Below are 12,428 nucleotides of genomic sequence, written 5' to 3'. Positions count from 1 at the left end.
GATCTCTTTTGAGATTTTTTTAGGGCCTAGAAAGTGGCAATTAGGGGAATTTAGGAGGATTCAGAAGTTAACTGAAAAGCTACCCATGCAGTAATATTACAATAGTGTGATTTTTGTTTGTTTTTGGGGGGTAATTAGGTTTATTTACTTATTTATTTTTTGTAGGGATTGAATCCAGGACGCACTCTACCACTGAGCTCTACCCTCCCCACAATAGCGTGATTTTTACTGGCTGTACAAAATTCTATCCTTTGGATCAATCATCATTTATTTAACCAATTCTTCATTGTTGGGAATAGCCAGCTGGATTAGTTTAAGTCAGGAGTCAGCAGACTTTCTCTTAAAGGGCCAGAGAGTAAATAATTTGGGCTCTGCGAGACACATGATCTCCAGCAACTACTCAGCTCGGCCGCTTTAACACAAAAGCAGTCGTGGACAATGGCAGCATGTGAAGGGGTGTGGCCTGTTCCCATAAAGCTCTGTGAGTGAACACTGACCTTTGAATTTCATATCTTTTTCACGTGTCAAGAAATGTGCTTTTGATTTTGCTTTCAACCATTTAAAAACATAAAAACCATTCTTAGCTTTTGGGCTGGATATGGCCTGCGGGTCATAGTATGCTGGGCCCTGGTGTATGGCGCTGTAGACCAGGGGCCTCCGAGTCCTCACAGGGCAGGCAGCTTTCTAGTTTCAACTGATGCCATCTGAGAGGCTCCAGCACTCAATCCATAAGCCTTTGTTGAGGGGACACTAGGCCAGACGGGACAGAGAGTAGGAGACCCAGGCCCTGCCTACAGGAAGTGTTAGGAGGGGTCTCCTTGGGGGACAGGTTATGTGGCATGCCTAAAAATACCAAAGAGGGGCACAGACGCTGGGGGTGAAATGAAGTCAGGGGAGAGGGAAGATCCAGGAGGGCTTCCTGGAGGAGGCAGAGTTGGTGCTGGGCCTGGAAGGTGGGGTGGAAGAAGGAGGGCTCAGGACGATGACTCAGAGTGAGGGCTCTGGAGGGCTGTCCAGACCAGAGGGCATGACAGACGATCTAGACAGCCCCGACCCCGGCACACAACCTGGTACATACTCTTCTCTCCCTCCCTTTGCCCCTCTCTAAAATAAGATGAGACAAAATACAATAAATACAAAACGAATAATCTACCATCTCTGAGTGTGGGAAAATGGACAAGGCTCAGACGCTGTCGAGTGGAGTACAAAATTCATGCAGCGTTTTAGAGGATGACTTTTGCAGGCTCTCTCAATGTTTGTAATGTTTATCACAGGCTTTAACTCAGCAATTCCACATCTTATTTATTCTAAAGGAAGCACACAGGAATATGTTAAGCTGTTTACCTCTGCACTGTAATAGTGAAAAGTTTGAAAACAATTCAAATATCCATTGAGAGGAGAACTGTTAGAAAATTATAATTTGCCCATACTATGTTACACAGTGTAGTAAAGTATAGTATATAATATACATAGTATATATATGGATATAGTATCATATAGTACATAATATATAGTATGATACATTATATTATATAGCGTAATAAAGTACAGTATATAATATATACCATATATATTATACAGTAAAGAGTTCTATATAATAATATAGTGTGCATGTAATACAGAACAGTATTGTACAGGATAGCAGCTGTTAAAAAGAACAAAGTAGATCCATATGACTCTCAGCTAAAGGTCACAGCTTTTCTCTGCACAGTTCCCTCTGGGACCCTGTAACACCCCCTCTGCTCACCCCACAGGCCTTGGGGGTTAGCCATGTCCCCAGCCACCTCCACCCCCTCGTGAGCTCTGGGGCTCTGCTCCATCACTTTCTGGTTTCCCTAAGCCTTACCCAACACCTTTGTAATTAGCTCCTTTATTAAACTCATCTCAGTTGCTCCGATACCCAATTTGATACATGCACTAACATACGTTCGCGTCTGCTTGGGAAAAATCTGGAAGAAGACACATTGAACCAGTCAAGAGGCTTGCCTCTAGGAGGGTGGAACAAAGGGCCCTTTGGTTTGGGGGTTTTAATACAGTTCTAGAATACTGGGAACTAGTACATTGAACATAAGCTTTTATAAGCAGGAAACAATGATTGAAAGAAAGCCTGAATTACACCAGAAAATGACACAACATTGTAAACTGACTATATACTTCAATTTAAAAAAAAAAAAAAGGAGGGGAAAGCCTGGAAGGGCTTCAAAGTCGCCACTCAGGCTCCAGGACAAATTTCATTCCAAGGAGCCGTGGGTGGGTATTTCTGGCGGCAAAGCTTCCTCCCTCCCTGCCCCCACCGCTCCCAGACATCCATCCTACCTCAGGTGTGTAAACATAGGCTGCTTGGAAACCTCCAGAAATAAAGGCTCTTGCAACGAAGAGTAACAGAGTGAGCATGTTTCTAGGGAAAGGAAAAAAAAAAAAATCAAATGAGCAGGTGTATTTTTTCTGTCGGCTTGTTTCAGCAAAGTCTCATCTGCCGGGGTGGAGTTTACATCCTAAAATGGGCAACGGCTACCTCCGCCCCACTCACGTTCATGCCAGCATGCAGTGCCCTCCCCAGACGCCTGCTTTTAAAAGTTCATCATTCTCCAAAGCTCCAGGCTGAGATGGAAATATCTGTGGTGTCCAGAGAGGGGGCAAGTTTGCGGAGAAGTGGGATGAGTAATCCCAAATCCAGAAAGGACCCAGTCGGGGCAGGAAGCAGCTGATTCGGGGAAAGTAACTTCTATTCAGTGTTTTTGGGGTAATCCTGATCCCCAATCCTCTGTTCCACTGTTCCCATCATGTCTTTGGATGTCAGCATTTCTGAATCTAAGCTGTATCTCCAGACCTTCTACAGATTTCTCATCTGTGGTTTGTTCTGGGGCCTTTCAGAGGTCAAGAGAGGCACAGGCCGATCGCACGTTCTAAAGCTCTTGATGGATGGGAAAAATAGAGGAATGTATAAAGGGGGTTAGAAACAGGACCCTGAAATATTGCCAGGGAAGAAACCCATAGAGGAATTGAAGCGTTATCCGCATGACGTCATTGGGACAAGACGCCCAAAGTCTAAATGTGGTCGTGTTTGGGCAAAACTTGGACTCAAGTGCCCTCCTACCCCCACCCTCATCAGAGACCCCACCATTGAGCCCGATCTTTTGATCAGTTATGAGGCAGCCAAGAGTCTCGGTCCTAGTGAGGGGTGGGTGACCCCAGGGGATGTCATCCACAGCCTGCAGGCCCAAAGAGCCACTGGCCACAGCTGGAGAAACTAGCCTGCTGGCTGGAGAGAGCTGATTCCCGACCCACCTTCCAACACAGATAAACAGCAGGAGGCTGCAGAAGGAGAAAATGACGAAGCACAGGGCCATGGTCTTCTTGCGGCCCAAGCGGTCGATAATCCAGAGAGTCACAAGGACACCTGCAAGGGAGCAGGGGCGCCATGGGAGGCAGCGTCTGACGTGGCCCCCAATGACCCCCACCTCCTGGTATTCACACCCTGTATAATCTCCTCCCCTTGAGGGTGGGCTGGACCTTATGACCCGCTTCTAATGACTAGAACACAGCAGAAATGATGAGATGTCAGTTCTGAGATGAACTTAATACATGACTGACTTGGGTCTTGTTGGCATTCTCTCTCTCCCTGGCTCTTCTCATGGGCTTGCCTTGATGGAGAAGGCCACCTGGCAAGAAATGGAAGGTGGCCTCTGGCCAATAGGCAATGGGGAACTGAGGCCCTTGGTTCAGCGACCCTTGTGGAATCGAATCCCATCAACAACCAGGGAAGTGAGTTTGAAACAGGCCCTGTCCTATTTGAGCTTTCAGATGAGACCACAGACCCGGGGCCAACACCTCCATAGCAGCCTTGTGAGATGCACTGAAGCAGAGGACCCAGTAAGCCACTCCCAGACTCCTGACCCTGGGAAACTGTAATTAAGTATGTGTTGTTTTAAGCCACTAAAATTTGGGATAATTTGTTACACAGCAATGGATAACCAATACAGGCACCAAGGAGACCTGAATAGGGGCATTCTCTAAAACTAAGTAGCAGATCCCTGGGCTGGGAGTCAGAAACATGTGGGTTATAAAGCCTATTCTTGCCTCTAACTTGCCATGTGGTCTTAGGTTAGTCCCTGGCCTTCTCTGAACCTCAATTTCTTTACTGATAAAGTAGGACTAAATAAAAATAAAACTCTCTACCTCAGTAGAGGTGGTTTAGCATATTGCTTAATAATAATAATCATATCTGGGCCAAGCACTTTTACATCTATTATCTTGTTCAGTCATCAAAACAAAACCTCTAAAAGAAATGCAAATAGCCCATTTTTCACATTTATTCAATAAATACACTGAGTGCCTACACTGTGTGTCAGGGGCTGTTCTAGGATCTTGGGGTATATCAGTGAACAGAACAACAAAAGAATATGTGTAATAAATGAGGAAGAAGAATCTGAGTTTCAGAAAGGTAAAATCATGGCTGGAAATGGTGAGCACTTGACATTGTGGAAATGGTGGCTGTTATGCTGAGTTGAACACCTTTAGTGTTACCTGATAAACTATATGGGGAAAGGGTTTTAGAAGAAAGACAGAAGTGGAGTACAAGGGTGGATTCTGGGCTCTGGGATAGGAACACAGGTCCTAGCTCTGTCAGCTGTAGGACACTCACTGTCTTAGTTGGGTTTTACCAGATGTAGACCCTGTGACAAGGGTTCAAGTGCAAGGTGTTTACTTGGGAGGTCATCTGAGAAGGTACCAGTAGGAGAGTGGAGAAGTGAAACAGAAAAGGGGAACAACTAATCAGGGTGCATATCAAGCAAGTTACCACTGTGGGCAATTGCTGCTGAATTCCACTGGAGGACTCTGGGAGCCAGTGTGGAACATGCACCTTAAATTCTCCTCCCTGATGGGTGAGGAAGCTGGGGTATTTATACCCCCAACTCCCACAGTTACTGTTTGAAGGCTGTTCCCAGGTGTTAACTCCCTGGCACTTGCAGCCACCTTGCTTTTAGACACCGACTCTTTCCACTCCTCCTGAGAGAGCCCTCAGGCACAGAGATGCAGACATTGGCAGCTGCAAGAGGCAGGAACAATTTTTGCTACATCTCTCCAAGCTCAGTTTCTTCAGATGTAAAATGGAAATAATTAGACTACTTCACAAGATTAAAAGAGACCATATCTGCAAAATACACAGCACAGTATACATGCATGCATACAGTAAGCACTTGATAAATGCCAGATATGATGATTGTTGTAATAATTATTATTTTTAAAGGAAAAAGATCACCTTTGCTTTAGGTGCAGGTTTGGAGTTTTAACATCCCACTGATCCTTTCCAGCGTGACTGGTGTCGGGGAACAATTCTCCATGGGTCTCTTGTATTCCTGCACATCTTGTGAGCAGAGGCACTAGCTGCCCTTTTGTTCTACGCTAGCATTTCAAGGTTGTTTGTAGAGCCAACAGCCTTGGGAGGTAGAGATACCGTCTCCTCTTAGAGCCTGGGGACGGTCTGTTTACTCTCCAATATAATAAAGATGATTCTCTCTGGAGCAAAGGCTAAACAGGTTTCTGGCTGCCTATTATAAAAGATTCGGCTGAGATGCCTCAGCTGTGTTGCAAATCCACTGCATGTGTAAGATTCACCGGGACCCTTCCTCGTCATCCCCATGGGACTTGGGGGCACGGGGAGCCAGAGCTAATGTACTACTCAGGTGGCTTGCTGTGCTGTGGGGTAATAGTCTTTTGTCCCTGACCCAGGGGTCTCATGTCTTCAGCCAGCATGCCCCAAAGTGGGCAGCTTAACGTGTTAGCTTTTCAGTAGAGTAAAACGTCACCCCCTTGACAACTTGTAGCTAAGGATTGGGGGAAAGAAATCCCTGGCTTCCCCTAGAAATGGGATTTGCTTCCAGGCGGCACCAGCTAGAGCCATCAGCTGAGCGGATGCCATGCTCTCAGGCTGCCCTGCCCCAGCCCCACCTTGCACAGGTCCCTCACCTGGGAACTCAGAGAGGGTGGTCCACAGCAAGTCCATGTAATCCTCCTTGCTCAGATACTCGCAGGCCAGGCTGCATTTTGCCTCTACTGCCTTCTTCCGGCTGGAGACTGGGAGGTGAGAGACAGAGAGAAAAGGAGGAAGAGCCATGCGCCCTCTTGAATCACACCCTCCCGCTCCCCCACACCTCCTTCCCTGAGGATGATTTGGCTGGGGTGCCATCGAAGGAGCACAGGCTCGGGAGTGAGACGGACTCAGGTGTGAATCCTACCCAGCGGTCTTACAGCTTCATCTCACTGAGCCTCAGTTTCCTTCCTAAACTGGGGCTAATAAAACCACTGGGCAAGGTGGTCAAGGGAATGAAACCAGGCTGTGCACATGAATGTGCTTAGCCCAGAAATGGCACAGACTAGGTGCTTTGGTGGCAGACAGACTCTAGGGTGGCTTCTGTGCCCCCACCTATATTATCTGGCCCCCATTACTTCCCTGATCCCACCTTCTCTCTCCCTCCCTCTGCTCACTTTACTCCAGTCACACTCTTTTCCTCGCTGTTCCTTTGTGAAGTAAGGCACATTCCTGCCTCAGGACCTTACATCATCTGCTCTCTCCCTCAGCTGCACTTTATATATCCCATGACTAATTTTCTCACCTCCTTCAAGCCTTTCTTTAAATCTCACCTTCTCATTGAGGCCACCCTGACCACCCCATGTAAAACTTTGACCTACCCATGGCCCCTTACTGTGCCCCACACTCCCGATCTCTCTTACTCTGCTTTATCTTTTTTTCCCTCCATATCATTTGTTAGGAAACAGAGTGAAGGACTTTCAAATGGGCAAAATGTCCTGTCTGGTGAACCCTTATTGGTTTTCTCATCTTCAATTATCTGTAAGCTAGTTTACAACTCTTCACAGTAATCCTAATGCAAATGATTCTTGTCCATCAAAATGCAGATTGTGTCCGGTGGTGATGCAATTGACTATTGCCTTCTGCACACAGCTGACTTTTGCCTCTAGGTGTAAATCCATTTCAGCCTTTCTGATTTCCTACATACATGTGTTTTTTGAATTCTCCTTTGAACCAGTTGTAACCTCTTGCTGGTGTTAGATAATTCTCCAAGCAGCTCTCACATTTTTCGCATGTTTTGTAAGCAGAAGCACTGGCTACTTTTGTTCTGGACTATCTTTTCAAGGATTTTAGTTTAGCAAACAGCATTGAAAGATAGGGAGGATTTCTCTTTGGTGCAAAGGGCAGGTTTGCTTACGGTCTTTGAAGATACAGCATCTTTCTGCAGAACAAGGAGCAGGCGGGCTTAGCATATGGTAGAAAAGGTCTGGGTGCCCTAAGCTCAGGGTTCCTCTACTGTAACACAACCCCCTGCTTTTTGTGTCACCTGCCCTCTTCACATCGCCCAGTAGGAATTGGGGCTCAAGGAACAAGTGTCAGAAACTGCTGATACCCTAGCAAGTGCTATTACTGTGAGTAACGGTCCTTTGTCTCTGACCCAGGAAGGCCGCATCTTCCGCTAGCATCTCTGGAAACTGGGAAAGGCTAGCTCGTTAGCTGGCAAATAGGTAAGATCTCAGACTTTCCACAGTTCTTAACAACCAGTTCATTCATTCATTGATGAGTTAAACAAAATAAAGCCTTTGATATGTGTTCATTTCATATTGGTAGGAGAGGCATGATCTGACCTTCAAATTTTTTCCTTTAACGTACCTATCACCTTTCAACAGACTGTATAATTTCCTTACTTACTATGCTATTCTTTCTCTCTCTCTCTCTCTGCCCTCACTAAAAATATAAACTCATGGAGTGGGGATATTTGTGTTTTGTTTTCACTGCTATATCAAACACCTAGACCAGCACCTGGCATGTAGAAACTGAATTTCTTTGCAATTGAATTGAATGAATGACTTGCCCAAGGTCTCACAGTGATTTGGTGCTGGAAACCAGGCTCCCTGATGTTTACTTAATTATTTTAAAGGAGGGACTGTACTGGGGGTTGAACCACTCTGCCGCTGAGTTCTCCCGTTCCCCCTTCCCCTCCCAGAGGGCACTTTGAACACGGATTGGCAAAACCGCTGCCTGCAGGCCACATCTGGTCTCCTGCCTATTTCTGCCAGGCCGGCAGGCTAAAGATGCTTCTTGCATTTTTTTAAATGATTTTTAAAATCAAAAGAAGAACCACCTTTCAGGACATAAAAATGATATGAAATTCAAATTTGTGGTCATAAAAGAGGTCTTCTTGGAACACACGCAAGGCTTGTTGGTTTATATATTTGTCCACAACTGCTTTTCTGCTACAAGCGCAGAGTCCTTTGGTCCACAAAGCCCAAAATATTTACTCTCTGGCCCTTTACAGAAAAACTCTGCCAACCCTTGCTTTATAACATGCCACTGGACCCCCTGCTTTGCTTAAGCATGTCCACTGTTCGGGGCGCATGATTTAGGCTCAATGAATACCAAACCTCGAATCTACAACTGAGATGCTTCCTCAGGGCAGTTCACTGAAGACTGTCTGTCCCACCCCTTCCCTGTGAGCTATGACTCTGCTATCTCGTTAAATCCTTATACCAATAAGCAAAACTATTAACTAAGATTACAGAGGCTTACCATGAAAAAGAGAATTGGACAAATCCTGCCAACAGGCAAGGACTTGATCGCTTGATCCCCCAGCCTGAGTTCAGTGCTAGGAATCTGGGATCCTCTTAAAGACAATGCTTTGAAAGCCCAGACATCATAGATAGACTTTGCTTTTTATTCAGTCCTCCAGTTTTACAATAGAATTACCGGGGGACCTTTTAAAACTCACTAATGTCGGGGCCCCACCCCTCAAAGATGCGGGTTAAATTGGTCTGGGTATTGTTTAAAGGTCGCAACCCTGGTTTAAAATCTCCCCCAGGTGTTTCTGTCGTGTGGCCAGCATTGAGCTCCAGTCTGGTTCTCAGACTTACTGCACACATCAGGATTGCTACCCGGAGTCACAGCTGTAGAACTCAGTGCTGTACTTCATGGAGCCCTTTAGGGGACATTAAATGTGACTCCATGATAATATCACCTCTATCAATGAGACAGGAAGGGGGCAGGGCACAGCCATTCAAAAAATGTTACAGCAGTTAACATCAAAATGGTGTAAGATTCAACCCCCAGGAGGCCTTGAGGCTCAAGATGATGAGAGACTTAACTTCTAGCAGGTCTTGAGCTTCATTATACGCTCACTGTGATATATCAACATGGTGAATAACACGCCCACAGGCACCATGGCAGTCTCAAGGCTAGCCACAAAAGGTCAAAGAGAGGACAATGGCCAACTTCCTGGGAATCCCAGCCCCTTCCCCTTAGACTAGTCCTTCCACTTACTAGCACATGAAGCCACCGAGCCCATAAAAATCAGTAACACGGTGCCTCGGGGCCACCCCTCTCTCTCCCTCTTCGGAGACGGCCCACACTCTGTCTATGGAGTGTGTACCTACTTTTAATCTGAGCACCCAACCCCCACACCTCATGGCCTTTCTCTTGCCTTTCAATGTATCTCTCTGAATAAATCTACCTTCACTCAACTGTGGCTCGCTCTTGAATTCTTTCCTGCGCGACTAAGGACCCACATCCCAGGGGCTCAACCGAGACCTAGGACACAGCCCTCCTCATGCCCCACATCTGTTTCCCTGCAACATCATGACAAGATGGTCCAGGTTGCTACCACAGCACCTTGGAAACCGCAGCCCAGCTTTCTCCTACACAGATTTTTTTTCTGAAACATTCCCCCTAGAGTTGGTGGGGATAAATTCACCAGACTTTGCGCAAGGCCAGGCTCTGGAAGGGCAGAACCTGGGGTGGGAGTGTGTGCATGACCTTGTGCGTTGGAAGTGGGGCTCGTTAACTGGTAAAGGGCAGTGATACTTACTGCTGCAAACATCTCCCGCCTGGAAGAGCTCAGTGGTGAGCAGAACTAATCCGTAGTAAGAAAACGCATTGGAAAACCTGCCAGGAAGGATGCAAGAATGGTAAGGAAGTGATCGGAGGAATGAAAGTCCCCGTTCCCCATCCGTTCGGGAAGGATGTGCATCTACAGTGGCAGCAGAGACTAGTCCTTGGGCTCAGGCCACACTCGGCCTTTGGGGGCTTTCCTGGACCCTTGGGCAGGAGGGTGGCAGGTACAAAGCACAGTGATGTGATAAACAAAGGACATAGGAAGTGATCCTGTGTCCTGTGAAAGATCAGGAACAGCACTATATCACAGACATGCCACCCTCAAGGCTGTTTACTCAACTGACAAAAGGAGGGAAAAAATGGGGGGACCAAAATTTTGTTGAAAACAGTCATCGTTGACCCATGTCAACAGACGCCAAGGCTTCTGGGTTGAGCTGGTCCACCTGGATAGGGAAGAGCGAGGGAAAGCTTTGATAACCTAGGTATGCCCCAGTTTTTGAAAGTTTGCTTTACTCCACTTCTCTTTTTTTAAGGAAGCCCTACATTAGTACGTCTTTTCGCTAACCGGAAGAAATCCGAAGAGGATTTCGACTTTCACTAAAAAAGGATGAAAAGTGAAAATAGCATTGTGTTCATTTTGTAGAGGAAGCAAGGCCCCAAGCAGCCAGAGTGACGCCACCCAGCGCCTACCCCGGGAACTACACTCAGCATCTCAGCATCTCAGCCTCCAAGCTGCCAGAGCCCTGAACTGTGTCTGCCAGCATCTGTGGTTTATCTCCATTTATTTTGTTTCCTTTATTAGCAAGATATGTCCTCCAGTAATTACTTCTTCGCTTTATGCCATTTCAGCATATGAAAGGTTTCACTGGAATCTTTCTCTACTTTTTTCTTTTTTTAACTTTTTTTTTGGCAAGGGAGAGTAGTTAAGTTTTATTATTTATCATTTATCTATTTATTTTTAATGGAAGTGCTGGAGATTGAACCCAGGACCTCGTGCGTGCTAAGCATGCAATCTACCACCTGAGCTGTACCCTCCCCCCAGAATCTTTCTCTCTTTTTGAATAGTGGGGGGTGGAAACCTGTGCGCAGAACTGGGCTCCAGCTCTGCCCAGGTATTCCTGAGAGCTGAATCAAGTCACCAGGCATTTATTAAACGCCTGCTGTGTGCCCAGTCAACTGTGGAGTCTGCAGGCTTCACGAGCATCTCAAAGCAGAATGACACAGTTAATTAATTCTCGACCGTTGCCTGAGCCAGAACATTCTCGTCCTATAGTACAGTTACATAGAACTCAGTCATAATCAGAAGCTGATGATTAACTTCCTTGGGTGATGGTACATGCTAGCAAATCTAGTGATTTCTACAGTCTTCTAAAATTAGCCTCTAATTAATTGCTTAGCATTCGAGAAGTGTCAGCTCAACAGAATCACATGCACTCAAAGACAGATACTCTCAGTTCTATTTCCTCATCTTTTAAAATATCCTGCAGACTCCATCTTTGTCCTGGGCACACAGCAGGTGTTTAATTGATGCTTGGTGAGTTGATTAAGGTCTCAGGGACAATGCAGGGGCAGAGGTGGAGCCTGGTGCTGCCTATTATCAAAGCTTTCCCTTCCCCTTGCCTGCAATCGACCTCTTTGAGGACCCTCCCCTTGCTGATTAGCACCTCTGCTCGAAGGTGAACAGGAAAAGTTCAAAACAGAATACAGAGCCTTAGCGGGGCCAGTTTTGCACACTGTTAATGCTGTGTACACAATTTGGTAGAAAGAGTTGAAAGCGTGGCTGAAATGTGACTAGTTGTGGCTCGTAAGGTCATGACTCTCGGCAGATGCACTCCAGCCATCGCCCTGGTTGCTTTTATAAGAAAAAGCGGAACAAGATGAGAACTGAAAGTGAAAAGAATGCCCAAGTTGACCAAATCAGTGGTTCCCCAAATATGGGCCCTGTACCACTGGTGGTCCCCATGGTAATATGAGAGGAGAGGGGACCGATACAGCAAAGATAGTAAATCTCATTGCGGAAAAAAAATTCCCTTTTGGGAAAGGGGCAGGGAAGGGATAAATTGGGAGTCTGGGATTAGCAGGTGCAAACAACTATATACGGAATGGATAAACAACAAGGTCCTACTGTACAGCACAGGCAACTAGCTTCAATAACTTGTAAGAGCCTATAATGAAAAATAATATGAAAAGGAATATATATGTATATGTAACTGAATCACTTTGCTGTGCACCAGAGACTAACTCAATATTATGAATCAACTATACGTCAATTAAAAAAAAATCCCTTTAAGTTTCATATCTCAGTCTTAACTTAGGTGCTAATGAGTCCTTAACACCTCCTCTCTCTCCCAGTCTCTTAAACACAGCAGCTCAGTGCCTTGGCATATCATCAATCTAGCTACTTGTTACTGTACTGGCATCCGTTGGTATCCGTAGGGGGTTAGTTCCAGGGTGCCCTGTGAATACCAAAATCCTTGGATGCTCAAGTCCCTTATATAAGATGGCATACATAGTATTTGCATATAACCTA

General features: G+C 46.0%; 1 protein-coding gene across 1 annotated transcript in view; it reads right to left on the bottom strand.

Moving 5' to 3' along the window:
• The window catches only part of SVOP (SV2 related protein), a 61,709-nt gene that overhangs the window by 4,880 nt on the left and 44,401 nt on the right, over positions 1-12,428 (bottom strand). The window contains exons 11-14 of the mRNA XM_010963558.3: positions 9,873-9,949; positions 5,971-6,078; positions 3,289-3,400; positions 2,317-2,398 (exon numbers count right to left, since the gene is read on the bottom strand). Coding sequence (XP_010961860.2) covers positions 2,317-2,398; positions 3,289-3,400; positions 5,971-6,078; positions 9,873-9,949 — 379 coding nt within the window. The remainder of the gene's footprint in view (positions 1-2,316; positions 2,399-3,288; positions 3,401-5,970; positions 6,079-9,872; positions 9,950-12,428) is intronic.

The sequence above is a fragment of the Camelus bactrianus genome, chromosome 32 (genome assembly GCF_048773025.1).
Source record: "Camelus bactrianus isolate YW-2024 breed Bactrian camel chromosome 32, ASM4877302v1, whole genome shotgun sequence".
NCBI lineage: Eukaryota > Metazoa > Chordata > Mammalia > Artiodactyla > Camelidae > Camelus > Camelus bactrianus.
The sequence above is the reverse complement of the archived record's forward strand: the minus strand, read 5'-3'. Positions and strand labels throughout refer to the sequence as shown.